The sequence below is a fragment of the Rhinolophus sinicus genome, chromosome 10 (assembly GCF_057876585.1).
Source record: "Rhinolophus sinicus isolate RSI-liver-muscle chromosome 10, RSI-T2T, whole genome shotgun sequence".
Classification (NCBI taxonomy): Eukaryota; Metazoa; Chordata; class Mammalia; order Chiroptera; family Rhinolophidae; genus Rhinolophus; species Rhinolophus sinicus.
The window spans coordinates 2,860,221-2,887,458 of record NC_142510.1 but is presented as its reverse complement, the minus strand read 5'-3'; the positions used below and the strand labels follow the sequence as shown (position 1 = coordinate 2,887,458).

At 42.8% G+C, this 27,238-nt stretch overlaps 2 protein-coding genes across 7 annotated transcripts in view; one reads left to right on the top strand and one right to left on the bottom strand.

Annotated features, from left to right (window-relative positions):
• The first annotated feature begins 140 nt into the window (after positions 1-140).
• ACSM3 (acyl-CoA synthetase medium chain family member 3) lies at positions 141-21,720 on the top strand. Of its 4 annotated transcripts, none has more exons than XM_074323118.2 (14): positions 141-267; positions 4,374-4,639; positions 5,198-5,408; positions 8,445-8,652; positions 9,742-9,885; positions 9,984-10,140; positions 10,361-10,500; positions 11,938-12,061; positions 13,087-13,167; positions 15,440-15,541; positions 16,540-16,667; positions 16,778-16,877; positions 20,729-20,852; positions 21,220-21,720. In XM_074323118.2, exons 2-14 carry the CDS (start codon positions 4,439-4,441, stop codon positions 21,300-21,302), a joined length of 1,803 nt encoding a protein of 600 aa, XP_074179219.1. In that variant the 5' UTR covers positions 141-267; positions 4,374-4,438; the 3' UTR covers positions 21,303-21,720. The 4 variants fall into 4 exon arrangements, with proteins under 4 accessions (XP_074179219.1, XP_074179220.1, XP_074179221.1 ...); XM_074323119.2 differs by having other exon boundaries at positions 180-271; positions 4,349-4,639; positions 10,421-10,500; XM_074323120.2 differs by having other exon boundaries at positions 197-267; positions 10,421-10,500.
• The window catches only part of ERI2 (ERI1 exoribonuclease family member 2), a 7,554-nt gene continuing 1,016 nt past the window's right edge, over positions 20,701-27,238 (bottom strand). The window contains exons 2-9 of one of the 3 annotated variants that reach the window (XM_019751609.3): positions 26,800-26,867; positions 26,632-26,715; positions 25,980-26,107; positions 25,325-25,481; positions 24,772-24,872; positions 24,419-24,500; positions 23,629-23,717; positions 20,701-23,438 (exon numbers count right to left, since the gene is read on the bottom strand). In XM_019751609.3, the coding sequence (XP_019607168.3) occupies positions 22,104-23,438; positions 23,629-23,717; positions 24,419-24,500; positions 24,772-24,872; positions 25,325-25,481; positions 25,980-26,107; positions 26,632-26,715; positions 26,800-26,867 (2,044 nt within the window). In that variant the 3' untranslated portion in view covers positions 20,701-22,103. The remainder of the gene's footprint in view (positions 23,439-23,628; positions 23,718-24,418; positions 24,501-24,771; positions 24,873-25,324; positions 25,482-25,979; positions 26,108-26,631; positions 26,716-26,799; positions 26,868-27,238) is intronic. The other 2 variants (XM_074323114.2, XM_074323113.2) reach the window with 2 other exon arrangements.

The window sequence follows — 27,238 nt, the reverse complement described above, 5'->3', positions numbered from 1 at the left end:
TGTTACCTAATGACTTCCCCAACACCTTCCTCCCCCACAGCTTCCCTCTGAAAAGGCAGACCGGATCAACTTCCAGGGTAAACTCTGCCCAGAACTCCTGCTCCGCCCTCCAGAATGTCTCTACCAATCAAGGAAAGGCTCTGCGGGAAGTCTTGCTGTTCCAGCTGTCAGATTGTGTCTGGCTCCCTCTTCTTTTGGCTCCCAGGACGACAGCAGATAGGAGAGTTCAAGTTCCGCTCTCCAGCTGGGCCGGGATCTGTCACTTTAGTGAGTACTTTATCTGTCTCCTATGGGAAGGTTTGCGGGGCTAGTGCATGTAGTTTTGAGCAAAGATAACAAACACTCAAAACAAACAAATCAAAAACGCTCTCTCTGAAGTCTTGGGCAGCCAAGGTATTTCTATCAGAATTTCTTAGTTGTTGTGTAATATTATTTAGTACGTTACTAGGAGTATGTACATACAAAAACCTGGAAACACAGCCGCAGAGTTTTTCATTTTAAGCCTCTTGGTGCTACGTAGTTTTTAAAAATCTATGTGCATGTGTTAACTTGATAAAATGTTTTGGGAAAAAATTTAGTTGAGTCTGAGTAGCAACTGCCTTTTTCACTGTCCTCCACCCCGCTCATGGCAGGTAGGAATCCATCTTGTGCGGAAAGTATGCAAACTACCTCTAGAAACTTCAGGAAACACATACATGCAAACCCAAGGAATGACAAAAGGACAGCCATGTTTCTCCATATGGTGGTTAAGGGAAGCTCTGAAAACCCTGTACAGCAGTTTAAGGCAGGGCCTTGAGGGTTGGGGAGAATGGGAGGGGCTCCTTGCTCTGAGGCTATAGATCCCAAATACCATTGTTACCTGGATTACGTGGAGGGAGGTACTTAGGGAGATATGGGGGGAGGGCTAAAACCCCCTTGGCGCTGCTATTTATATAGATGGGGGGCTTGCATTTCAGATGAGATCTTAAGTACGTTCAAAGGCTCATCTCACCAGCAGGGTCCTCCTTAGAAGAGTTCTCTGTGGCTCAGTATGAAAATCTGGACCCGCACTGGGAGCATTATCTAGGCTGTTTCACCAGCAAAGAATAGTGAAAACCCGGGAAATGGACATGCTGAAAAGACAGAAGCATAACTTTGTTGGTTGAGAAGGCAACCTTCCAGTTTTGATGGGGATGGTGTGGATATTTTCTTTTTGGTAGAACAGAACGGTTAGGCTCAATTAAAGCTCCGAATGAATGCTCAGATTTCTTTTCCATGTACGTTAGAATGTGGAGGAGGAAATAGTTTCAGAATTTCATCCACATTGCAAACTAATGGAAACAACTCAAACAATGATCCATAGGGGCGTGGCCTGAGAAATTATGGTGCAGTTCAAGCTGCTGTTAAAAACACAAAACAGAGTGAGGCAGATATCTGTGGACTGGGCTGGAAAAACCGCCAAAAATCCACTTTAACAAATTTTAATGGACAGGATAGTGTGTGTTCTAGGCTACTATTACCTAAAAATGGTTGAGAAATAAGAATCCATAGTCATATTCGCTTGAACACACATAAAGAAACTGAAAAGATCCCCAGGAATCATGACAGTGGGTCCCTGAAGGGTGGGTGTGGGATGGAGCTGGGCAGCTGTGAGATGGGGGCAGGCGGGAGGCAGGCTTCTCTCTGTGGATCTTTTTTGTTTCTGGACCTACTTGAAGGCATTATTACCCAACTGAAAACAAAGAGAGAAAAGTTGGATCTAAAAACTTTCTGTGGATTGCTTAACTTCTTGTACGGGCAAACAGCCCACGGCGGTTTGTCAGCAGACAGCCGGGAAGGCTGTGCTCCCTGCCTGCCCAATCCCCACTGCCACGCAAAACGACCTTGAAGGAGCTGGAGGTTCATTTCTGTCCGACAGAACAGCCTCTCCTAGAGCCTAAGGAGATTCCTGCAAACACGTTCCCTCCCATGGCCCTTAAGCAACAGACCAGGGATGGTCAATACTTGAGGAAACCTGAGCCCTTCAGAAAACTTTATCTTGGGAATCTTTCCCCTCCACATGCCTGTCTTTTAATGTTCCCGATCACTCCAGTTCCGAGCTATTATCAGTAGAGGTCGGCACTGTCCACTAGAATGTTCTCCAGTGACAGAAGTGTGTTAGGTCTGCCCATGTAGCACTCAAAGTTTGAAATAGTTACTACCTGGCCCTTCCCTGGGAAGTGTGGGGGCCCCTGTTCTAGCAGATTGTAACACACCGGGCATGGTGATCTCATTTAATCTTTGGGACAACTCTCCGACGGAGGCTGTCAGTCTCTACATTGATCGAGTGTGAAAATGGGGCCTGAGAGCATGCATTTCTAGCTGGCTTCCCGGTGATGCTGCTGGTTCAGAGATCACAGCCCCCAGATCAGTGACTCTCAACCTCGGGAGCACATTAGAATCCTCCGAGGAAAACAAAAAATATGCTGCCCAGGCCCCACCCCTCGCCCAGAGATTCTGATTAAATTGGTCCAAGACCCAGGCGTCGGTATTTTTAAAAAGCTTTCCTGGTGATTCAATCATCCAGGCAGGGTTGAGACTCGCTGCCCTGTTGAAACCCTACTGAACTGTAGTAAAGACATTTTAGCAGTAGCTCTGATATGACACATTGAAGCAAGTCGCTTCCCCCATCTAGGGCTGTGTCACCTGTGCTCATGAAAAATGTGGAGGCTCAAACCAGACGAACTCAGAGGCCTCAAGGTCACTGACTTATCTGGGGTTCACGCAAACAGGTGGGAGGGCCAGGAGAAGCACCCAGGTCTCCCCATGTGCTGGGTACTGGAATAGGATGCCCAAAGGCCAGGTCTATTTAGGGGAAAACATATGGCTGACGTCCGTTATTAATTAGTGTTGGAAGTTTATCAATACAGAAATCCTTCCACACACAGCCTCGCTGCCTTACACACCACACAGTTAGAATTACAGTTAAAAAATGATGGTTTGGGCCGGCCCGGTGGCTCAAGCAGTTAGAGCTCCATGCTCCTAACTCCAAATGCTGTCAGTTCAATTCTCACATGGGCCAGTGGGCTCTCAACCACAAGGTTGCCAGTTCAATTCCTCGAGTCCCGCAAGGGATGGTGGGCTGTGCCCCCTGCAACTAGAAAACGGCAACTGGAGCTGAGCTGCGCCCTCCACAACTAAGATTGAAAGGACAACAACTTGACTTGGAAAAAAGGCCTGGAAGTACACACTGTTCCCCAATAAAGTCCTGTTCCCCTTCCCCAATTGAAAAAAAATGATAGTTTAATGATTTTGAGAGCAGTGTTTTATTGTAGGACATTTGGAAGATTACAGGAAGAATCTTCCAAAGAAACGAGCCCTATAACCCCTTAACTGCCTCATTTATGAGACCAGCCAAGTACATGATACCATGATCAAACGACTGCCCACAGAAGCAGGGAGGGCTGCGTGGCCCGGAGGGGTCCCCCCACGAAAGTCCTACAGGTTAAAGCCCTATTATCACATCTCTAGTAAATGCAGCAACAAGCCTGGACTCAAAGGGGGCGTAATAGGAGCCTGGGAACCACAAGATCTTGGGCAGTGCTTTCCTACCTAACTGGTACCGGGCCAGTCTCAGTTTCTTCATCTACGGATTATCTGTCACGAAAAGTTCTCCTTACCATTTCTACACTGTGTTTGAAATCTGCAGGTGACAGGTATTAGGTAAGAAGGCTTAGCCCTTTGCCTTCACTGAGAGTAACTGGGTGACACAGTTCTTGACTTCTTTAGAAATACATATGGGAGTCAGGAGAATGGGCTGGTACCAGACAGTTCTGGGTTCAAATCCAACCAGTGCCTCAGTTACAGGCTTAATGCTTGTGCCCCAGCACCCCAATGGGATGTAGCAGGAGGTGATTGGCAGTAGATGACGTCGTGAGGGTGGGGCCCCAGGAGGGGCTTAGTGTCCCTGTAAGAAGAAGAGGCCAGAGCTCGCTCTTTCTCCGCCTTGTGAGGACACACAGAAGGCGGCTGCCGGCAAGCCAGGAAGGGGGCCTCTCACTGGGGAACCAAATGGGCAGGCACCTTGGTCTTGGACTTTCCAGCCTCCAGACTGTGAGAAATAAGTCTGTTGTTTAAGCCGCTCAGTCCGCAGTGTTTTATTATGGCCTCCAGAGCTAAGGCAGCCGTTTTCTCCAGGGGTAAGCAGAGATGCTGACATTAGCCCACAGGGTCACTCTAGTCCGCAGGTTGAATGATACATTGTGTGCAAGTAAAACACAGAGCACAGTGTTTGGAACATAGTGAGCGCTCAGAAAATGGTGCTCTGCTGATGACGAGTCACACTACTAACACTTAGCAGCTTTGGGCGATGGCTGCCTTCAGGACACAGACACGTCTTTCTGCTTGTCTTTTAGATGGATTGCTCAGGAAACCCTGAGTGCTAAAACACGCAACAGGACTGACGCTAGCCCCTGTCACCATGAAGCTATTATTTCGTGTCAAGTGTTTCCAGCATCTAGTGATTCCTGGTTCTGTGAGAGCGTTGCACAAAGACCACAGAACAGGGACCCCTCAGAATTTTTCCAACTATGAATCTATGAAACAGGCTTTCAAACTGGAGGTTCCAGAGTATTTCAACTTTGCTAAAGATGTTCTAGACAAGTGGACCAATATGGAAAAGGTATGGAGCAGGGGCAGGCAGACTCAGTTCCAACGAGGAGTTTGCCCCAGGGGACACTGGGTAATGTCTGAGGACAGTTTTGTTGCCTGACTTGGGGGAGGGTGTGTGCTGATGGGGAGCAGCAGGGCTGTTGCTAAATGTCCTGCTAATGGACAGGACGGTCCCCCAACAGCAAAGGACTACATGGCTCAACGTGCTAAGAGTTTCTTGGTTGAGAAGCCCTGGGTTACAAACATGTATGATTATAGGTTAATTTTTTTTTAAAAAAGGAGTAGGGTGAGAAGTGATTCCAAGAGTCAGAAATGGTAGGAAATAAGGCATAGATACAGCATTTAGAGAAAAAGAAAGGGACGCGTGAATTCTAACCACCAGGCGAAATGAGAAATGACACGGCTCCCAACATCTAGAAATAAGGACCCCAAAGTTATTTGCAAATACGGCATGTACGTCCTAACGAATGACCTGTGAATTTTCTTCAGAGAAAATATTCATTGGTCAGTTAAAACAGAATTTAGCTGCATAACCACCTTTAAATCTATGACTGCATTCTTTCCTCAGGCTGGAAAGAAACCTTCCAACCCAGCCTTCTGGTGGATAAATGGAACTGGAGAAGAAGTGAGATGGAGTTTTGAGGAACTCGGATCTTTGTCCCGGAAACTGGCCAATGTACTGACAGAGGCCTGTGGTCTGCAAAGGGGGGATCGCGTAATTGTGATTCTGCCCAGGGTCCCAGAGTGGTGGCTGGCAAATGTCGCCTGCCTGCGAACAGGTTAGTCGTGTTTGAAGCTGGCAGGGGGTTGTTTCCAAAACATCTAAGTAATTGTGAGGCATTCATCTGGGTAAATTATTTGAGAAACTCTACACGATATAGTACTGTTCTCAGGAACCTTAGAAATGTGTTGGAAACATGCCGTGTCTTTTTCACCTAAACTAGGAGTTGGGTTTCTCAAAATGAAATAGTTAGTATTACTAAGTGGATGCCAGTTGAAAATTGAATACCCTCACCCCTCTGCTCTTCTCTCCTATGGGACCCTCATGGTCTTCTGAAACTCAGTGCAGCCCAGCCTCAAAGACTCCACCCAGTTCTCGTGTCACGCCTTCATTCCACTCACGATGGACTGCCATGCATCTGGGGCCCTAAGCCACACACCTGTGACTCCTCCTTCCTAATCACTTCCCACAGCTTGTCCATGTGACGCCAGCATGCCCCTAGAGTCTCTCTTCTTCCCTTCCATTACCATCACATTACTTCACATCTTTACCATCTGCTGAATGGCTCTCCCCAAAAGTCTCCCTGATTCTGTCTTGTGTGTGCCCACACTCTGCTCCCACCTAACGCATCCTCCATAGCCAGTATCCACTTGAGAACACACATTTTTATCCGATCCTTTTGCTGCCTGGCATTATTTAATAACACCCGTTGCCCACCAGATAAAATCGGACCTTCTTCAGGTGTCATGGAAGGCTCTAGCCCTCTTTCCTGTATTGCCCTCATTTCCTCCCCTTCATACCCTGTGCCCCAGCCCTGTCAAAGGGTTTTCTCTGAGGTTTGGGGTCTTTCCCCTGACCCGGCTTTTGTGCACGCTGCTTCCTGTACTGGGAAAGCCTTCCCCTCACACCCAACCACCTGGACACCACCTATTAGACTTCCAAATCTTAGCTCTCATGCCATGTCCTCAGCAGCCCCACGCTGACGTCCCAGTCCAGGAGAGCTCGCCCAAAAACCCTCTATGTCTTTCTGTTTTAGCCTGTGCTAGACTGTCTGGGTATACAATTTGCTCGTAAACCTGTCCTCCTCATAGGGCTATGTAAGCTCCCAAGAGGCAATGACTGACATATCTATCTCTGCCCCTGCAATGATTGGCATATAGTAAGGACTCAGTGAAGTATCCATTGGCTTAATTAACATTCCCTATGTCGTAGTAAGTCATTCTATTAAGTAACAGCTCCCCATTTATCAGAAGCATGACTTGCAGTTGGGGATAGTTGTATGCTCTAATCTCATGTGTACATTTAAATTACACCTTGGAGTTGCACAGTCCACCTTCCCAGTTTTTTTAAACAAAACGATCGCGTTCACGAGTGCTGCTTAAGCACACTGTCTTAGTATGAGATGGTTTGAGTGCCAGGACCAGACATCTATTCGTATCAGTTCAATGAGGCAGGAGAATTAGCCAACAGCTACTGGAGAATCTTAGAGGAAAAAACAGCACTGCTCCTCAGCTGGTATTTTATATGCGTCTAATGTCTGTCTATAACGTCAGTTCCAGCAGGGCAGGGACCTCTGTCTCCTGTTCTCCACCGTACCTTAACACTCAGAAAAGTGTCTGCCACATCGTAGGCTCTCCCTTTTAAGTGGATGAGTGAAAAATGAATTCACTGTACTTATAATCAACTAGGTCATCACTCCAGAGCAATACTGGAGGATCATTTTTTAATTAAAGTCATAAATTGCTTCCTGGAAAGAAACTATATAATGATTCCCAGAATGATTAATTTGGACAGGAAGTAGCTTTAATAGGTAAGCTTGATCATGGTGAATAGATTATTTTAAAGATAAGAGATGAATTACATGGTGGCGGAAATGAATTATCTAAGAGAGATGTGTTTAAGTAAAGTGCTTATTCTGGGCATGAAATGCTGGCATGGTCTCAGAGAGTGCCTTTGAATTATGGACAAGTGTTAGGCCATGGTAAGCTCACTCCTCAGCCCTCGGAGGAACATCTCCAAGAAATAACCTTGGAGTTAAAAGTCTCATAAAAATTGCTACATACCCTGTTTAGAAAGAGAAGACATTCCAAAGAAGCGTGGGTTTTGGTCCTGGTTGTCTGTTTCCAGAAGACTCCACTGGAGGGGCTTATCCTTTCTAAAATGAAAAGATGAGTCTGTGTCAGGAGTCAAGAAGTGACCAGGCACGTGTCACCAGGCAGAGTAAGAACCACTGTGAGGTGGGTACCTTCTGCCGTTCTCTTGAGGGTCTGTGACTCGTGGTGGAGCCAGGGCAGTGGATATACATACACACAGATGTGTGTGCGTTTAGATACAGATCTATTCTTGAAAGTCCTTTAAACCTTTGAGGAAAATAACAGCTAATATTTGTTCAGCACTTTTGTACTCTTTACACAGTTTAACTCCTTGAACCCTTGGTAATCCTATGAGAAGGCAGTACCTACCATTATAAGCCCCTTTTTACAGATACAGACCCTGAGAGCATGAAAGTGAAATGGCTAGTCCAAGGCCAAGCTACACGAGCGTCCAGGGCGCTCTTACAGTGTAACTGGCAGCAGGTAGGAGTGGAAGCAGAAAGCAGTCATGTCCATTTTCAGAGGCGCTGGATGAAGCGGTCGCATGTCCACTCCCGGGTCAGGCTGCAGGGCTCCATCCCCACACTGCCACTTTCTACTTTGGGGTCTTGGGCAAGTTCCTCATAGCGTTTGTGTCTGGGGGCTTTTTTGATGGGGAGTCAATGAGTGAAAACATGCAAAACACTTAGAATAGCGCCGGGCACTCAAGCCCTTGCTAAGTATGTTGGGTAATAATGTCCTTGCCAGTCAAAGCTCTCGTTAAGCTGAACGTGATGAAGCGTCTTCAGATGGAAGATCATTAGCAGCAGGTAACACCCTTCCACCTTAGGTCAAAGGGTCACAGCTTTGAGATCCATGAGAGGCGCAAGCAGAATAAAGAAAGGAAGACAAAGGCCGCACTTGCCTGGGAGCAGAACTCACTCTGAGGAAGGGAGAATGCGCTGAACTGTCTACACAACCCTCACGTCCCGCCACGCGCTGTTCCTTTTCTGCCCCTTCAGGGACGGTTTTCATTCCCGGGACCACCCAGCTGACCCAGAAGGACATTCTCTACAGACTGCGGTCCTCACAAGCCAAGTGCGTCATCACCGACCAGTCTGTTGCCCCAGCAGTGGATGCAGTGGCTTCTCAGTGTGAAAACCTGCGCTCCAAGCTCCTTGTGTCTCAGCACCCCAGAGAGGGGTGGGGAGACCTCAAGGAGCTGATGAAGTGAGTAGCCCTCACTGTTGTAGAACAGCTTCCCCCAAAGGGTAGCTGAGCCCGCACTCCTACCCACTACGCTGCCTGCCTCCAGCAGTGAGAGACTCATGTAACCCTGCCTTAGGTTCCAAATAACCTCCTCTATCTGCAGTAGAAGTGACAGGTACAGGGCTACAGGCACCACCTATAATGAAGGAAGATCATTATGAGTCATGGACTAAACACTCAGTCTGGCTTTGTCAGGCTTTGCAAACAGCTTTGCCCTACGGATCTGGCCTGGATATTTCTGACTCTTTCATTCTCAGCCTAAGAACCCCAGGGAAGTAAAATCTGTGGGCTTCTTAAGATGCTGGATGAGCAGGCTCCCTCCTCTCAGCTGCTCCAGTGTCTGACTCACACAGCGGCCCAACTGCCCTGCAGGACTCAGTGTTTTCTCTCTTTCACTGGGGTCCTTCCTTCCCTGGACAGATGCTTAGAGCCTTTGCAGTCTCACTGATTACTGTATTCAGAACTACGTAGACTCTTGTGGGAAACAGAAAAATAATCCTTTGAGGGATCAGCAAAGGTTTCGTATAGAAGGTGTGGACAGAAATTGAGGCTTTGCAGGCCTCCAATGAAACTTTATTTACAAAACCGGGAGGCAGGCCAGATCATGCCAACCCTAGCTTTGTACCATTACCCGGGACTTCTGTGAACATACTCATTTTTTTTTAAATCACATTTTAAAGCATCCACAGTAAGGAGAGGGGGCAGTTCTTCACGAATCTATGATCACAAGATCATAGACTCCTCACTCTGCAGGAGGCATAACACTCTTGAGTTTTCTAAATGCTCTAACTCTTCTTTATCATCCAGTAAAGAGCTATGAAATCGGCCATCATAAATGGGCTACTGGTGGCAAAGTTTAATTCTATTATGGAAAGTGCCTAAAAAGATGGAGAGGGAGGTGGCATTTACCTTGGAGTTGAGCCTCAATCCCTGAGGCCTGATCCATGAGATAAAGAGTTCCCAGTAGATGGCTTCTTGAGTCCTTTTGTGCCGACAATCGACAATGGCTGACGCTGTGTTTAACGTGCAGAATCACGTTTTCCTTCCTAGACATGCCTGCAACAGCCACACCTGTGTGAAGACAAAACACAATGAGACGATGGCCATTTACTTTACCAGCGGGACTAGCGGATCTCCTAAAATGACCGGACACACCCATAGCAGTTTCGGTTTAGGTTTATCTATCAACGGAAGGTATTCTCCCACAACTAACGGCAGCCTGAGGTGTCAGCACTGCCCTTTTAGATTTGTGTTCCCACATACAGAGATTGGGGCTATTCTGTGTTTCCCAGGTTCTGGCTGGATCTGACCCCTTCGGATGTGATGTGGAATACATCGGACACAGGCTGGGCCAAGTCCGCGTGGAGCAGTGTGTTTTCTCCATGGACCCAGGGAGCATGTGTCTTTGCACATTACTTGCCGCGGTTTGAGCCCACTACCATCTTGCAAGTAAGGCAGAGCACCAGAAGGCCATGCTTAGAAATGCAGCAGCAGTGTTCCTGATGACACTAATGCTTAAGGTCACGCGTGGAAATCAGGGTAGAAAAGGTGATCTAAGGTTTCACGTCTGGAAAGTCAGTAAGGCTGAAAACATTTACCGAGGAAAGAAAGGTGTGAGTGCACCGCCCTTAGAATCAACAAGGTTTAAGTCGTGCTGTCCCTCCCACAGGCACGTAGGCGTTTAGCAAAGGTGCAGGGAGACCAAGAGTTTACTTCTTGTAAATTGCAGACTCTCTCCACGTTTCCCATCACCGTTTTCTGTTCAGCGCCCACTGCATACCGGATGCTTGTACAGAATGACCTATTGAGGTAAGCAAGGTGGCTAAACAGGCACGTGGAGCGGGGAGTGAGGAAGAGGCAGGTCTGAAACAAAAGATCTTTCTGCCGAAAAACATAGCTCCAGACTAGTAGGTATGGGATTTAGCAATCTCTCCTCTTGCTTACGTGCTGGGCAGGGTCCCCTAAACCAGGCGAGGAAAGGGAGGGTGCAGCCACGTGTAGCGCTCCGAGCCCAGTGCTTCCAGGTAAGAAGGTGTTCAGTCTTATGGAGGGTGACTTATCTGAGCTGAGAAAGTAGAGACGTCACCTGTTTGGACACAGATCCCAGCAAATAGGAGAAAAGATGAATATCTTTTACTCTATGAGTGATTCTATTTGAAAGGGTGGATTGGTAAATATTTTTAACTGATTTTATTTCATTTTGAATGGGAAATAATTGACATGACATACAATTCGATAGGTTTAGAAGAATATATAGTGGAAAGTCTTCCTCCAAACCTTGCCCTCAGTCTCACTTCTCCATCTCCCTGAAACCTGGTGTACACAAGCCAATAGGCGGAGGTTCCCCCTTTTATAAGTGGAAACATAATATGCACTCATTTCTACACCTGCGCCTATGGGCCTAACAATGTATCCTGAGGCTGTGCTGTCCAATACACTGGCCACTAGCCGCATGTGGGTATTTACATTTTAACTTTAGTTAAATTAGAAATTCAGTTCCCGACTCTAGCTAATAATATTGTAGTACATTTTTGAAGTTGCTAAGAGTAGATCTTAAAAGTTCTCATCACAAGCAAAAGACAATTCCGTAACCACGTGTGGTGATGGATGTTACCTAGACATATTGTGGTGATCATTTCACAATATATACAAATATCGAATCCTTATGTTGTGTAATTAATTTAACGTTATATGTCAATCATACTTCAAAAAAAAATTGAGTTCCTCAGTTGCATTGGTCATACTTCAATGCTCAACGGCCACACAGGGCTAGAGGGTAGTAGAGGATAGTGTAGATTATAGAAATGTCCATCGTCACAGAAAGTTCTATTGCACAGCACTGTCCAGGAACCTGCTCATTCTTTTTTTACAGCTGTATAGTATTCCATTGTATAAATATTCCACAGTCAATTTAACCAGACAAATGGTAGACTTTTAATCACTGACTTAACATATTGGTTAAATATAATTTACATATGTGGTACCTTCCCTAAGGTGGTATGGCTTTTCTTTGCAACAAATCACATCCCTCCCCTCACCCCGAAATAAAAGGGAGAAAAGAAAAAAGAAAAACTGGTGTTTAGGGAGTTGTTTTATGATGTTAGAATGGTTTATTTTATATTGGAGAAGGGAGTTAGGGAGGAACTAAAACATCCTTTATACTGAGATTTCATTAGAAATCATTCTAATGTCCATTTTCCTCCCTTTCTCCTCCTAAATTGAACTCATTATCTGTCTTCTGAGAAGCTATAAGTTCAAAAGCTTACAGCACTGCGTGAGTGCCGGGGAACCAATCAACCCTGAAGTGACTGAACAGTGGAGAATCGGGACAGGTCTGGATATCTACGAGGGGTACGGACAGACTGAAACGGTACATGGACCTCACCGCAAAGACAGGGCCGGATTCAGGGAAGGTGGAGCAATGAAAACCACAGTGTTATTATGTCCTTCTATTGTTTGAGGGCCAGGGAGGGAACGGAGTGGTTAGAAGAACAGCTAAAAGAAAAGCTTGAGCGAAGCTTGTTGCAAAAAAAACAACAACCCTGTAATAGACACAGATGTTGTTTAAATAGCGTAACAATACATCCTGGCACTGTGGAATGGTAACAGCCACTCACTGAGAAAAGCCACTACAGCACTGAACAGGGTGAGGGCATTCAAATATTTTTAAAGTGAAAAAGTACTAGATCTACAGAAAGATTTTCCTTATATGTAATAGGAACTTTCTTAGTCGGGGCTGCCTCAAACATGGAAAATGATGAGTTCCTTGTTACTTGAAATATTAAGAGTTTGGGGGCAACTCCTTGAGCATACTCCATAAAGGGTCGTCTAAAGAGCACATAGCAATAAGAGTAAGACATTCTAGAGAAAATGAATGAAATAATAACAAAAATGGTTATTACGTAGGAAAGGGAGGGGTAAGATGGAGCAGATTAGGGCAAGTCTGAAAAGTTTTTCACAGTGTGTCTTTATAATGCTTAAATTTATAAACCATGAGAATGTAGTATCTGGACAAAAATTAAAATACTCAAAAATAAAATAAAAATAAAAATTGACAAAGTTATTAAATAGAAACAGCCTAGTGTAGTGCTAATGTGAGTACAAGTGTTTTCATAAATATGGATATTTTTGTTAATTATAAATTTATTAATTGTTAAACATTATATATATACATATATATATATATATATATATATATATATATATATATACACACACACACATGTATTTGTTTAGTGTCTGCCACCATACTTCATGAGAGCAGAGAATTTGTTTTATTTTGAGCCTAATTCATATTGAGTTCTCACTAAATATTTGTTTAATGAATGCATGGTGGATGAATGAATACATTTTGTTATTTGTAATGTTACTTTAGTCTTTCTTCTTCTCACCTAGGTGCTAATCTGTGGAAATTTTAAAGGAATGAAAATTAAGCCTGGCTCTATGGGAAAGCCTTCTCCTGCTTTTGACGTTAAGGTTTGCAAAACATCCTTCCGGAAAAATATTTAACAACCCAATCTGTTTACGTCCTACCCCACTTCTACCTTCCCTTACACTCTTAGTTTTGGGGGTAATTTCATGTTACTTTCATGATAATTTCCATGGAAAGACAGAAATGATAGAAAAGTATTAGTTTACTGGTCTCCAATTTTTTTTTGCAAAGCGGTTGCTTGTGCCAAGTAAGTTGCTTGTGCTAAGCATTTTATAAATACTAACCCATTGAATTTCCAGAAGGAGCCGATGACACATAGTAGTAATACTAGAACCATTTGACAGGTGAGGTCCAGACAGGTTACCTCACCTGATGTCACACAGTTAGTAGCTGCTGGCGGTGGGATTCAGTCCTAAGCAATCTGGTTCCCAGGGCCGTACTGTAACCACAACCCCACACTGCCCCTGCTGGTGAGAGAGGCCAGGACCTCCTAAGAGTATCAAGCAGGCCAAAGGAGGCAGCAGCTGGCTTCCTCTCTTCCCACAGACAGGCCTGGCCGTTCCCTGGCTCCCTGTAACTGCTGCCACCGCCAAACCACCCCCCACCCCTAGGTGGTACCCGAGTCATCAGCACACTTTGTACAGGGTTAGAATTGTTCTCAGAGCGACCCAAGCAAAGCTAAGTAGAGCCAAAGGACCCTCCACTGACACGTGGAAGGGAAAAAGGGCACCAAGGACACAGAATGGATGAGCTTGCAGAGAGCTCAGAACCACACGTAACTGAGGGCGAGCTGCAGATGTAGGCAGATGCTTCCCAAGCTTATCTGATCATAGGAATCACATGGGCACTTGGTAAAAACACTGATTCCCAGGGCCCTTCCCCAGAGCGTCGGAGTCAGTGGATTTCGTGGAAATCTGTGTTTTACACAAGCACGCAGGTCATTCTTAGGATCAGGTCAGTTTGAGAAAATGTTTTGAGAATGAACCAGACGCTAGGTCCTGTCCCCCACCTAGCTGTGCTGCGGGACCTTGCCTAGGGGTTCAGGTCCGGCTCTGCTGTTCGCGAGGTGAGTGTCTCTGGGTGCGCTGTGAGCCAGCCAGGAGCATCTGCAGTGACATCCTGCCACCTGGGGGTGTGCTCCAACCAGCCGCATGTCGGATCCTTGCGACCTCACAGGCCAAAGCTCAGCCTTTTCATGTTTAACATGTTAGAACCCCTCGAACAATGAGGGCTGTGGTTCTCTTCAGAGAGAGAACATGATGTCTTTTTCCTACCTGTTAAAGAGCAGTCTGTGATACGTGTTTGTCCTAAAATACCTCCTTTCCATCCATAATTCCTTGATACCTGAAGCCACATCCTTCTTTAGATGCCTGGGTGCGAATTCATAGTTTTTTATTTACAAGAACTTGATAGTAAGGTTTTACGTTAGAATTGCTTTGCCTTTCAAGTTTCTCATGGAGGACATAAGGCTTCTTCCTTCCGGAAAGTGCCAGATAAGTCTGATGCCCTTATTTTCCACACAAGCCACATCTCAGGTTTGAAGGTTGTTGGTGGATGCATATAAAAGCAGCACCGAGTTAGCATATTTAGAAACAGCTGAAAGCCATGTAGAGCAAAATCTGGTACATAAGGTAAGCCATCAACCTGAGAAATGCTAACTTGGATTGAACGCCCCGGAGAGAGTCCACAGAGGAGGGTAAAGATGACAAGCAAGGGTCTGGAGTGTGATGCCCAGATGTGGACGGCAGCTCAGTCACATGCTGTCACTTAACCTCCCGGCACCTCAGTTTCCTCGTGTGTAAAATAAGAATAATCACAGTTCTAACCAGATAGGACAGTTGTCAGGACTAAAGACAGTAAGACATGTGACGTAGTGCTGTTGTGTTTATCACTTAGAATACAGTCAGTGCTTAATAAATGCTAGCGACCATAAGGAACTTCAAGGAAGCATGGAGGTTGGGGAGAGAGTAAGAGAGCAAGGCTTTGGCTTGCCCCCCACTGTCTCGTCAGGGAACACTGCCCTTTTCCTGCTTCCTTACGTAACGTGCTGTCTGTTCCACAGAGTTTGAAAACCAGTAATGAAATATTTATTTGCGAGGGAGACACAACCAAGATATATTGCTAAGTGATAAGAGCAGGTCACCAAACAGTATATTAGAAAAGGATCCTATTTTTCCTAGGTCTGTGTCGTCTTCAAGCTATTTCCAAAATGTGATTATTGTTGGGTGGTAGAATTAAATAAAATTTGTATTCTTCTTGTGGATTTCGTAATGTAAATTAACATTCCCTTAAGTCAACTGTTCTGTTTTATCCTAGATTTTAGATGGTAGTGGCAATGTTTTACCTCCTGGACAAGAAGGGGACATCGGCCTTCGCGTTCTCCCCGACCGACCATTAGGCCTTTTCACTCACTACGTAGTAAGAGACTTATTACATAACCTCTCATCTTCTACTTGGTTCTCAGAAGTACTTACCGACTCTCCCCACTGGCCACAGGACACACCTCGGAGAGGTCCTCGGCCTTTTCTTGAGAGACTCACTGTCCTCGATAGGAATCCCTGGACAGGGAACTGAAGAAACGTCCAAATACTTGCTAGAGGAGAACACACTGGCTCCCCAGGGCTGGCTCGATCACTGCCCCAGGCCCGTGAGGACGAGAGGAAGGGGCCCGAGAAGGAGGCCGGCCCTTTGTACACGCTGACCCCTCCACTATCCAACGGCCCCCCATTTTCCTGAAACCCGATGGGTGTCTCCCTTCTTGGGAGGGCTAAGAGAGGAGTAGATAATGCGGAGTGAGACTAAGTACATTTCTTTCACTAGAGGCCTTCCAAGCTCCTTAGAAATCTTCATTGCTAATCACAGTTTAGAACTAAGAGCGAAGTTCCCATCAATATACTCAAAGGTCCAGGTTCTGCCTGTCAGTGAATTTTCCCTAATGTGACAAGACTTCATTTTTCTTCCTGCCAAAGTTATAGAACCGATTCTCTGTGGTTTGTATAAAACAAGATGCGAAACCCCCCAAAAAACCTGTCTGTCCTTTGAATTATTAGGAGTTGGTGCTTCTTTTCAACTCTGAGTGTTCCCTTCTCTCTTCTGCTCCCCATGTTTGATATTGGTCACTTAGCAAAAGACTTACTTAGCCTCCGGCTCTGAGCGCTGAGCTCCTGCAATATTTACTTTGTGTCCGTCTAAGAAAATTCTCAGGATGGAAGCATGCCTTGTCTTTGTAACTGAAGTTTACCTTTCTTATGCTGGGCTGGCTCAGGGCTGGGATTTCGTCCTTATTTCACACGCTGGCCCCTCTTCCGTCTAAGGCTTCTCGAAGGAACCAAACTTTTCTTTCTCCTAGAACATTTAAAAGTTCAATTGAACGTTAGAGTCACAATAACAACAATAAAATACTATTTGTTTCACAGGACAATCCTACAAAAACAGCTTCAACTCTACGAGGCAATTTCTACCTGACGGGGGACAGAGGCTACAGGGATGAAGATGGATACTTCTGGTTTGTGGCGAGATCAGACGATATCATATTATCCTCTGGGTGATTTTCTTTTTCATCTGTGCATATGTCAACGTTAACTCATCATCTGTGCTCTGTGGCGAAACTGCTACTCATCTTTATAAATTCCTGTCCTGTATTTCCTCCCCCAGTTACCGAATTGGACCGTTTGAGGTAGAAAGTGCCCTGATTGAGCATCCTGCTGTGGCCGAGTCCGCTGTTGTCAGCAGCCCAGACGCCATCAGAGGAGAGGTAAAAGTGATCCATCACCACCTTATAATTTGTTAGCAGTCTAACACACACTTTTAAACAGTAGTTCATTGAAACAGAATTACCCAAGTGATTCATTTACTAACCATGCAAGTCAGATAGAGGCATTAGTAAATATGCAAGTCAGATAGAAATATACTAGTCGGAAAGAATTGCTACAGAGTAAGACTGAAAAATATGTTCTGTAAAGAATCTGAATCCTTTCCAGGGAGGGCTGGGGCCAAGATGGTGTGAATGCCAACTAACCAGGCTTACACCGGGAAGGGTGTCAGAGGTCAGCTAGGTAGGATCAAGTTGTTACCTAGGTCTGGAAACCAACATGGTCCCTCGTACAGGGATGGGCTGGCATCAGATAGCAGGGGTGGGATCAAGGTCAGAGACGGAAACGGAGGCAACCACAAGCAGGCTGGGTAGCTAAATAAGCAAAGGACTCAGGAAACCAGCTATGAATCGGACAGGAGTCCTGAAAGCTCACTCCTACTGGGGCTGACCACGTGGTAGGTGGGGTTTCAAGCTTCCATGCCACTCTTCAGGCCCCCTTTGCCAGGCAGGGCCCCCAATATTCCAGATGGATGAGAGCAGGGAACAGATTTAGCGATTACCGACGTTTGTCCCTTTGCTCTGAATTCCACTAAAAGGCTCCAGGAGTCTCAGCTTGTCCTGCACCTTGTCTAGCATCGGTCATCCTTAATTGTATCCACTTGGACAGGTGCTTACTGGGTAGCTGAGCCCTTAGGACCAGGGTTGGCTTGGCAGTTAGCTGGTACCCCAGAGTATAATATGACCGATCAGTGGGTAAGGGTTCCCCCACAGCTCTGGAGTCTTGGGGTAGGGCTTGAATTAGCCAAATGAGGGGAAAAGTCTGACCAGCTCAGTGAGCCGAGATGTTTCCTGGCAGATGTGGGTGTGTGTCCCAAATGAAGTGTCCTTGTGAAAAGTGGCCACGTGCTCCATACCACAGGCAGCTCCTCTCCTCCTGGTAGCAGACATATCCTAGCTTTCTCCAGGTTAGGTCCTGCCAGGCCTAGGATTGAGTAGCAAGTTCCAGGACAACTGATCAAAACCATAAAATGAAGCCTTTAGGACAATATCCAAAATATTGATAATTTTTGTCTACCTACAAAGTTTTGCAACATTGTATACATTTTTACAGTTGTTTATTTTGCAATGTTTTAGCTCTGAAAATTCCTAAAGCTATTTGCTAATCATCACTACTTTGATCACTCCTTTCACAGTTTTATGAATATTTAATTTTCTCAGATAAATTGCCCAAAAGCAAATGAATTTAAATGAGTATGTCCCTAATTTAACCCCTATATCGATAATTTTGTGCACTACCAGTTGATCTTCACATTTTAATATATATATATCTTTTTCGTAATTTCACATGGTTACTTTGCTTTTAAAAACTTATTTTCAGCCAATGACTTAATTTACCTATTTAGCTACATTTTCAGTTTTTAAAATTGTGTGCTTTCTACAAGGCTTCTTTAGAAGACAAAACGAATTGGATAAAGTCATCCATTTCTCTATCCAATAGGGATAAAGGAATGGATGACTTTTGTCATTGTTATTACTTCTGAAAAGAACATTTAGATTTTAAGTCCTATTTTTACACTGGAATGTGAAACAAAGCGCTGAGAAACATTCATCTAGGTCGCCGGGTTTCCTAAATTGTTTGGACCACACAGCTGTTTGGAAGTTGAAGGCCACTGGACTTGGCAATGATGGAAATGTTCTATATTGGCACCATCTAAACAATAGCCACACTTGGCTATCAAGCACTGAAGTGTGGCTAGTGTGACAGGAATATTTCATTTCATTTTAATTAATTTCAACTTAAGTGGCTACCATTTTGAATAGCACAACCATAGACTCTTCTTATAAAAATTGAAGCCCACTTTGAGGCCCAAAATTCTTTGAAGCCCACTTCTGGATGCTTAAAAAAATCCTGTGCTTCTACCACTCCTATAGCTAATAACACCTAATGTTTTTGAGGACTTGGTATGTTCCAGGTATTGTTGTAACCCCTATACCTGTGTTAACTTACCAAGCCTCACAATCTCTTTTTACAAGGAAGGGAACTGAGGCAGAGAGAGGTGTCCTGACTTGCCCTGGATTAGACAACAAAGTGTGACATGAAGCCAGGCCGTCACACTTCAGGGTTCAAGCTTTTAACCGTGTTAGGTTGTTCCTGGTTAAGTAATCATTTCCTGTGCTGGTTTTATAGAGACTTTTATAAAGACAAACTTTATCCAAAGGGTAGAAGTCATCAATATGCAAACCAGTAATTACAAACATTAGTTCTAAAAATAACTTGCCTCTCAAAGATTCACTTACAGCCAAGATACATTTTTTTTTTAAAGTTTATTGGGGTGACAATTGTTGGTAAAATTACATAGATTTCAGGTGTACAATTCTGTATTACATCATCTATAAATCCCATTGTGTGTTCACCACTCAGAGTCAGTTCTCCTTCCATCACCATATATTTGAAGATACATTTTTTTAACTCATAAAAATGTTGATAAAACAGCAGAGTGGGCATAAATACAAATAAAATATGAAATACCAAAATATGGATACATGCATGCACGCACACACACACAGTTGTGTAACCACCCCGTGACACATGTAAATTAAAAATGTTCAAGGGGTTTTGGTAAAGACAAAAGCGAATAATTGCTCATAAAATTGGTAAAACTGCTCACTGTTAAACAATGATCAATATGTGAACATTTATAACTGCAAGTCTTCATTTCTCACTAACTAGTTGTCCTGGGTGGTTTATTGTTTCCAAAATTTCACTTTCAAGCAAATATTTACTCCCAGACCACGGTGGAGAGGTAATGTTGCCAGCTTATGCTCAAGGCCTCAGGCTTTTACGTGCAGGATACTTAACCATAAAAGTTGCAGGAGACGCTCCTGGAAATGTGTCCATAGGAAGCCACACTCCAGGCCAAAGCGTGGACTGGTGACTGGACGTGATGCGGACACTCGACTCGCCTGGAGTCTTGTCTCTCGGGAAGGGAGTGATGGCTGTGCCCCAGGAGAGAACACCCAGAATCCCAACCCACTCTTGAAGGGGCTCCATGAGGGGTGGCCTTCTGCCTTCTCCATTAAAGGCCCAAACACTGTGGGCGGGATTTTCCAAAATACTTCAAGAAAGGGTGAACTTTGAACAGGGTTTGTGAGCATGAAGTGACGAAGTCTTCCGTCTTCTGTCAATTAGAGAACAAGGACACCATCACTTCCACTCTTGTTTCTCAGGGCCAGGGAAGGGGTCAGACCTTCCCTGCCTTGGAACCTTCACGGCCTTGCCTTGCCAGAAGTGTCTCTGGAATAGAGTGTGCATGGTCTCCATGAAGCGGCCCTTTCAACAAGGACATGCAAGCTCAGCGTGAATGCCAGTTAGAAGGGCCACCCTGAGGGTGGGGACCTAGAAGCTCGGTCAGACCAGGCTGGGTGGTCACACAACACACTGTGGTTAGTGTATTGCCAAGTTTCCAACAGGAAGCTTTTTGAGGGAGATAAAAGATGAGGCAAGAACAGAGATAATCGGAACCAGGTAAGAAAGTAGAGTTCAAGACGTAGTTAGATGAGAAGGTTCCAGTGTAGATCATAAACAAAGCTGGGATCCCAGAAACTCTTGTGTTAGATACAGCACAGGACTTGTGGGCGTCAACTGGCTGGCGTAAGAGTACAGAGTTGGTTCAAACCCTAGTGAACCTTCTGGCACTTAGGTTCCCAGTTAGATGAAGTACCCAAGACACACTAAACCATAAAAATACACAATTCATCTTACTGCTGGTTCAAATATTTATTTATTTTAGGTAGTAAAGGCTTTTATTGTTCTGAACCCTGATTACAAGTTACATGACCAAGAACGCCTAAAAAAGGAGATTCAGGAGCATGTTAAAAAAACTACAGCACCTTACAAATATCCCAGAAAGGTAGGTATTCTAATCATGATGAGCATTTGCTTAGTGTTCTGGAAAACTTCAGCTGTTCATTTTTTCCATTTTAATGAACAGTCTCCTCAAACATGCTACACCAAATGTTCCAAATGGAACTAATGACATGGATGATAAAATTCCTAATCTAATTTGTTGGGCCATTTGGCTCACCAGACTTGGAGTAAATCCTAAATGTCAAGAAAAAAATCTCAACAGTACCCCTCTCCTTTTTGGTTCTTACCGAAAATCCACCCCAATGTGTGTCCTAATTCTTGGACCTGGAGTTAAAATAGAAATGCTCCATAATTGACTTTGTCTAAAGACGAAAATTTCTGGGCTCATTTTCTTCTCTTATTACCAACAGGTAGAATTCGTTCAAGAGCTGCCAAAGACTATCAGTGGGAAAATAAAAAGAAATGAACTGAGGAAGAAAGAATGGGAAACCATTTAAATCTGTTCCATTAATCATCATGGTATCTATAAAACAAATCCCATCAACTGTTGAGGAATTTTTAAATGTACAGTATAAAAGCAGTTTCTGAACCAAATCTCTGACCTGTTGGTTTTCAAATCTTAGTTGAATAATTCTTCTGATATGTCTAAATACAAATCAAAACCAATCTTTAAGTGTTGAAATAAAACTAAAGAACTTATAGAAGTTTTTTAAAACATAAAAAATGTCAGTTAGATTATCATAATTACCTAAGTAAAAGTATCTACCTGAAAATAGGCTAGGGATTTTTATTAGTCATATTTTTATTCAAATAACAAAATAATTTAAATTTTGTTTCAAGGTTTAACTATAAAAGAGATATCATATATTATTATGGCTTATTATATTTAATCTAATAAATGCAGTTTACAAAATATTTCATTTGTGGTTCTTCAAAAAACTATGATAAATTTGGCAAATAATATATGAAATATAAATAAAATAGGGTAAGACATTTTAAGAATACTCATAATGTTTGGGAATTCAAGGCACAATCAGGAATCATACATGAACAAAAGACAAAAGTTAGGTAACTGATGAGTGAAATTAGAAGGCTGTGAAATTTATTGTTCTCTATTTTCAGGGTGTGTGTGTGTGTGTACAGATGCACGCAGGTGTATAATGGCCCCGACGTACTCTCCAGAGCTCAGACATGCTACTAAGTTCTCAGAACTTGTAGCCCTATATAGTTTCTTTCTCTTTACCACACTAAAAAAGTCACAATAAAGTAAAACATAGTTTAGATGTAAGGAAAGATTATCAAGTCCTCATTGAAGGTCTGAGTCTCAATGAATTTTTAGTAGAAACATTTACATTTCTGTCACAAATATGCCTTGTTTCTGAAGAACTAAAAGCGAGTCCCCGTGAGGAAGGAGACTGAACCAAGCTCTTGGCTCTTTCCTTTTGAAGCGTTTGTTCCCATTTGAAATAACCGCAACATTTTCTGTTTTCTTGGTATTTGCCAATCGGACAACAATAGAAGACTTTTCCATGGTTCGGTCCATTATTAGAAACAACTAGTCTCTTAGATCTCCGGCCACACTTGCATAACGGAGGGGTCATTTTCCCACTCTTCCAAGGCTCTTGTAGGTTCACTGTAGAGGTTAAGACAGAAGAGAGAACCTTCTGAGAAGAACTTCTCACTGGGGAGCCATTAGATGATGTAGGCATTTCTTCACGAATGGTGAAGGTCTGTTTTTTTGCTGGTGGGAAAGCAGGGAGACTGGATGGCTTCCTCTTAGTGACACCTAAAAGAAGAGAATGTGTCCCCAAAACTGAAGGATGAGACACACCGGCTTTAACACTGTTGAAGCTACTTGATCTGCACCCAGGTAACTTAAAGTGAGAAACATCTGCACCCGGATCTTTGGCTTCTTTTACATTATAAATCGTAGTATGTGGACTCTTATACACAACTGCCTTAGCGGTCTCAGATTTTCGAGGAGTTTCTTCTGTGCCTGCAAAGTGTTCATGGCTCAGCATTTCAGATTCCTTTAAAACCATTAATCTTTCTCCAGAATTAAGTGACGTATCTAAGTTTGGGTCACTAATGGGAGGTACACAGTCTGCATTTTGCTCAGGCTGAGATCCTGGCAGTAAAGCTAAATCCTCCCAGTCGGCCAGCATAGGCAAACAGTCAAGAGCTGAACTCACTTCCATATCGGAAACATGATTAACAGATGAAAGGGTCGTGGAAACAAGTACCAGTTCTGAACCCATTGTTGAAGACTTAGATTTGGTGTCCAGTGCACAATGCTCGCTTCTGATTTGCTCCTGCATAGGTGCAGGCAAGCTGGGACTCCGCGAGTGCCACCCCGAAGTAGACGAGCGAGTGTTGAAGAGAGAGGAACAGCTTTTGGCATCGTGAAGACCCACCCTTATACTGCTCCTAGGTTGTGGCTCGTCTTGCCGTGCGTTTATAGAATTCACACCAACTGACCTCATCTGAACCTTTTCATGGTAACATACTGTATTTTTAGGCTCCCTATCAAATACACTGGGACTCCAAAGGCTACTGTTGCAGGCTGATGTTTCTTCAACTTGATTTGTATTCAGATTTCTGGCCAAAATGTTGGGATTCTTCTTAGGGGGAACCTATGATTCCACAGACAAATCCAACAACTTTAGCAACTGTGCCTCCAGAATTTCTTTAGTATACATTATATGACCAAAAAAAAAAAAGTCATCATTGATTATAAATGATTGTACACATGACACCTACATTTCAATGACCCTATGATTACTTCTGGAGTTTGAGATGACAAAAAGGCAAGACACCACTAACCTTGTTCGAGGACCTGGTAATTTTCATTAAGCAACCATCCTTGATCATTTTCCAAGCAAGAAGGGCAGTATTCCGAGAATCATCCAACCCTGAGGAAATAAATATCAAATACTGAACTTAGTGACACCAGTGTAAAGAAATAGAGAGGGGGAGAAAACACCACTTAAATAGAAGTTGGAACATGCTGTTAGTTTTATAATCGTCTACTAATTTTAATCATGGTAAATTGGTCTCATGGAAAGCTATGGCGGCCTTAATAAAGAAAGACAAGGTCTCAGACCTTCACAGAGAAGGTGAAAATTTCTTATGCAGTTCCCAAGGTGACTACCATTCTGTACGGACGATGTTTCATGAGTAATCTAACAGTCTTGTTCAGTTTTGTCACTAGTCCACTGTATTATTTGGACATTTGTTTAATCTCCATTGAATTTGGTGAATTCTTTCTTTTTAGCAACTGGAAAACCACAGGTGGTAGTCTTTCTCTTACAATACTTCATGAAAGTGGTAATTTGAAAGTCTTAGAAACAATTTGAATTGTATACTGAGGGTGTCAAAAAATGTATGCACATTTTAAGAAAGGAAAACCTGTACTAAACTGTAACGCTCAATATATACCGTAACAAAAGATGAATACAAGTCATTTGTATACATTTTTTTGGCTCGCCCAGATTAGGAGCTTTTCTTACACTGAAGAATATTCCTTAATAATGACATCACACAAAAATGAGGTTCACACCAAAGACTTTATAAAATTACTTACATAATAAAATAATTTTCAATTTATACTGACCAGAATGTTCTCGTCCCAGGAATTCTATTCCCACTTCCTGCAGGGCACCACGTAGCCCTTTTGGTTTTCTCCTATAGAAAATCTAAGCAAATAAATGAGAACATGTCTAAAGACATGATTACTATTTCAAAGGCTAGGTGTTAACCACTTACTTTTCATAGATATTTTTAGTTCTACTAGACTTGGGATGTGCTTATTTTTGTTGTGTTATTTTTGCCTACTTTAAGAAATGAGTCATATGGACATTTCCAAAGAAAACATTTTATTTGTAGGAACCCATACCCATGTGTGGGATAAAGTTTAATCATTTTTCGATAGAAGGAACGGGAACATGCCCCCATCTTGACCCTTACCTTGTAAGTTGCTCTGAGATCAATCCAAGAATTTAAGAACACAGGTTTTAACAGCTGTTTTCTTTTGCACTCATATTCCAGGCAAACCCCCAAGTCCCAATCTGCATTAAATATATTAAAATAGAACAAAGTCAATGATGCCAGTGGTTTTTACTTATACCATCATCATTTATAAATAAAATGCCCATTTTCCCTTTCATGTCTACATTAGCGCAAAACTATAAAAGCAAAGGATATGAGTTGAATGAGACCTCTTTTTATTCAACTTTGTAAAAAATGAGTTTTCACTAAGTCATCTTTGCCTGGACTCAGAAGAACAGAAAAGAACAATCTAGAAAGATTCTTAAAGTTAAAGCTTAAATTTTGAGGTATCCCAGAATGTTAATTTTTAAAATATGAATAAATTTACTTTTCTTGGTTAACATCTCCTAGGCACTTGGATTTCTTTTCCTGGCCCAGGAGTTAAACAAGTATAATTCTTACTAGAGATAAAGAACTACATAGTGGCAGTGCTACTCATTTATGATAAATAGATACAACATTTTTTCTTTACCTGACCAAGTAACAAATGCACATAATTTTACTTCAGAAGTAGATATATCTGAAACCCCAGAAGCAAAAATGATTTTCTTCTGTTGCTGAATCTTCTGAATCCATTTACAGAACTGGGATAAGCAAATCTTCAGAGGGACCCCTTCATCAACTTGATCCTGAAGGGAGTCACAAAATATGAATTGAAAAATCGAATTCCATAATTACTGGGCACATAATTAGGCACCGTGGGGGGACATAACAAAGAAGAGGTTCTAAGTGACAAAGACTTTATTTAGTGAAAAGATGTAAAAACACAGGGGAAAGTGATAATACAATGAGAACTTTGCAAGGTAAGAAAAATTAAGTCGACCAATGTAAAAATCACACAGAAATATAATAATTAAATCCAGACCAACAGAAATTTGATGTATTTAATTTCCATAAAATAAGTTTGATACTCATTTTTACAACACTATTTTTCCTAAGTTTTAAAGATTCCAGTGGATTTCTGGAGGGGACATTATTTTCTCCTAACACTGAATACATTTAATTCTAAATGTATATAGCTTTCATTTTCTTTTTGAAACTGATTTCTGGATTTTAATATTTGTATCACACCTGCTTATTTTTTGTTGGCTGTGTGAGAAGAGAGGTAGGAAAAGGGAAGGACATACCTGCTTTATGCCTGTCAGCTCCATGCAAAATTCAGAAAGAATTGGATGTTCCTGAGGCTGAACATAAGCATGGAACTCAGACTCAATCTCTCCAGTTGATGTGTTCAGAAGTACTGCTGGAAATTCAACTATATGAAAGAATCATCAATTGACACTTGACTATATGTAACTTAAATTAATGCTGTAATCACTCTAAATTAAACATATTGCCATCATTATAGCATTATTAAACAATCATTGTTTCAGTAAAAGCATATTAAAATGACCAATGCAGTGTGATGTAATGGTTATAATCAAGTTATGCCAAAGAATAAGTTAAAAATGTCAAAGTTATCAGTATATCTACTTAAAATTCTTGAATATACTTCCACAATTAAATATAAAGACCATATATATGGAAGGTGAAATGTACCTCTTATGGCAAAGGTTATTTTTTTCAGCTTCTATGCAATTCAGGTTTTGTATGTAATCCTAAAACAATTGTTTTATGTGATGACACATTAGGCTTTCCTTTTTTTGTCAAGTCAGGTTTTAGAGGAAACTGCCAATTTACAGACCATCTCGTTTTCTTTAACTGTTGACTGGTTTATATCTACAAACTTTAAAGTGACTCATCTAATGCTAGTTTTGGCCATTGGCACTCCAGACTTACTTATTTCCTGGCTCTGGTGGCGTTTCCCATCATTCCAACATGTCGACTCAAAATCAATGACAATTAAGTAGTCAAATAATTGCTCTGCAAAAGATCAGGGTGTCCTTTGCTTTACCAGTGTTAAAAGTGCGGGGTACAAAATAGAAAGAAACTAAAGCTACTACTTACTGGATTTGCTTCTTCCTCGATTTCCATTTGCTGGTGCTATTGACTTTCTTCTAATGAATCCAAGCTGCCTAAAAAACGTAAAACAACCCCATCTGTTCAACAAACTCATTCACATTCCTATTCGAATAGGCTAACAAACTAATGGTGTAACTCTCATTATTAACGTATTAATATATTGTGATTGAGAGGAAATTGAACCAGACTTGGAGAGCAAAAGACTTTGGTTCTTGCACTAACTGCCACCCTCTCTTTTGATTCTAGTAGTCCTTTTACATGCAGGGACCTCAAAGTACATATTTGCAAACCTAGGCTAAATTCTTTGTGCTACCCTTATTTTACAGTAATACTGAGGAACTCAAGTGATTGCAGAGGTGAAAATGCATGGAAAAGCTTAAGTGAGTTTTGCCTTCGTCTTTTTCAAGCGCCGTCTGATATGTAC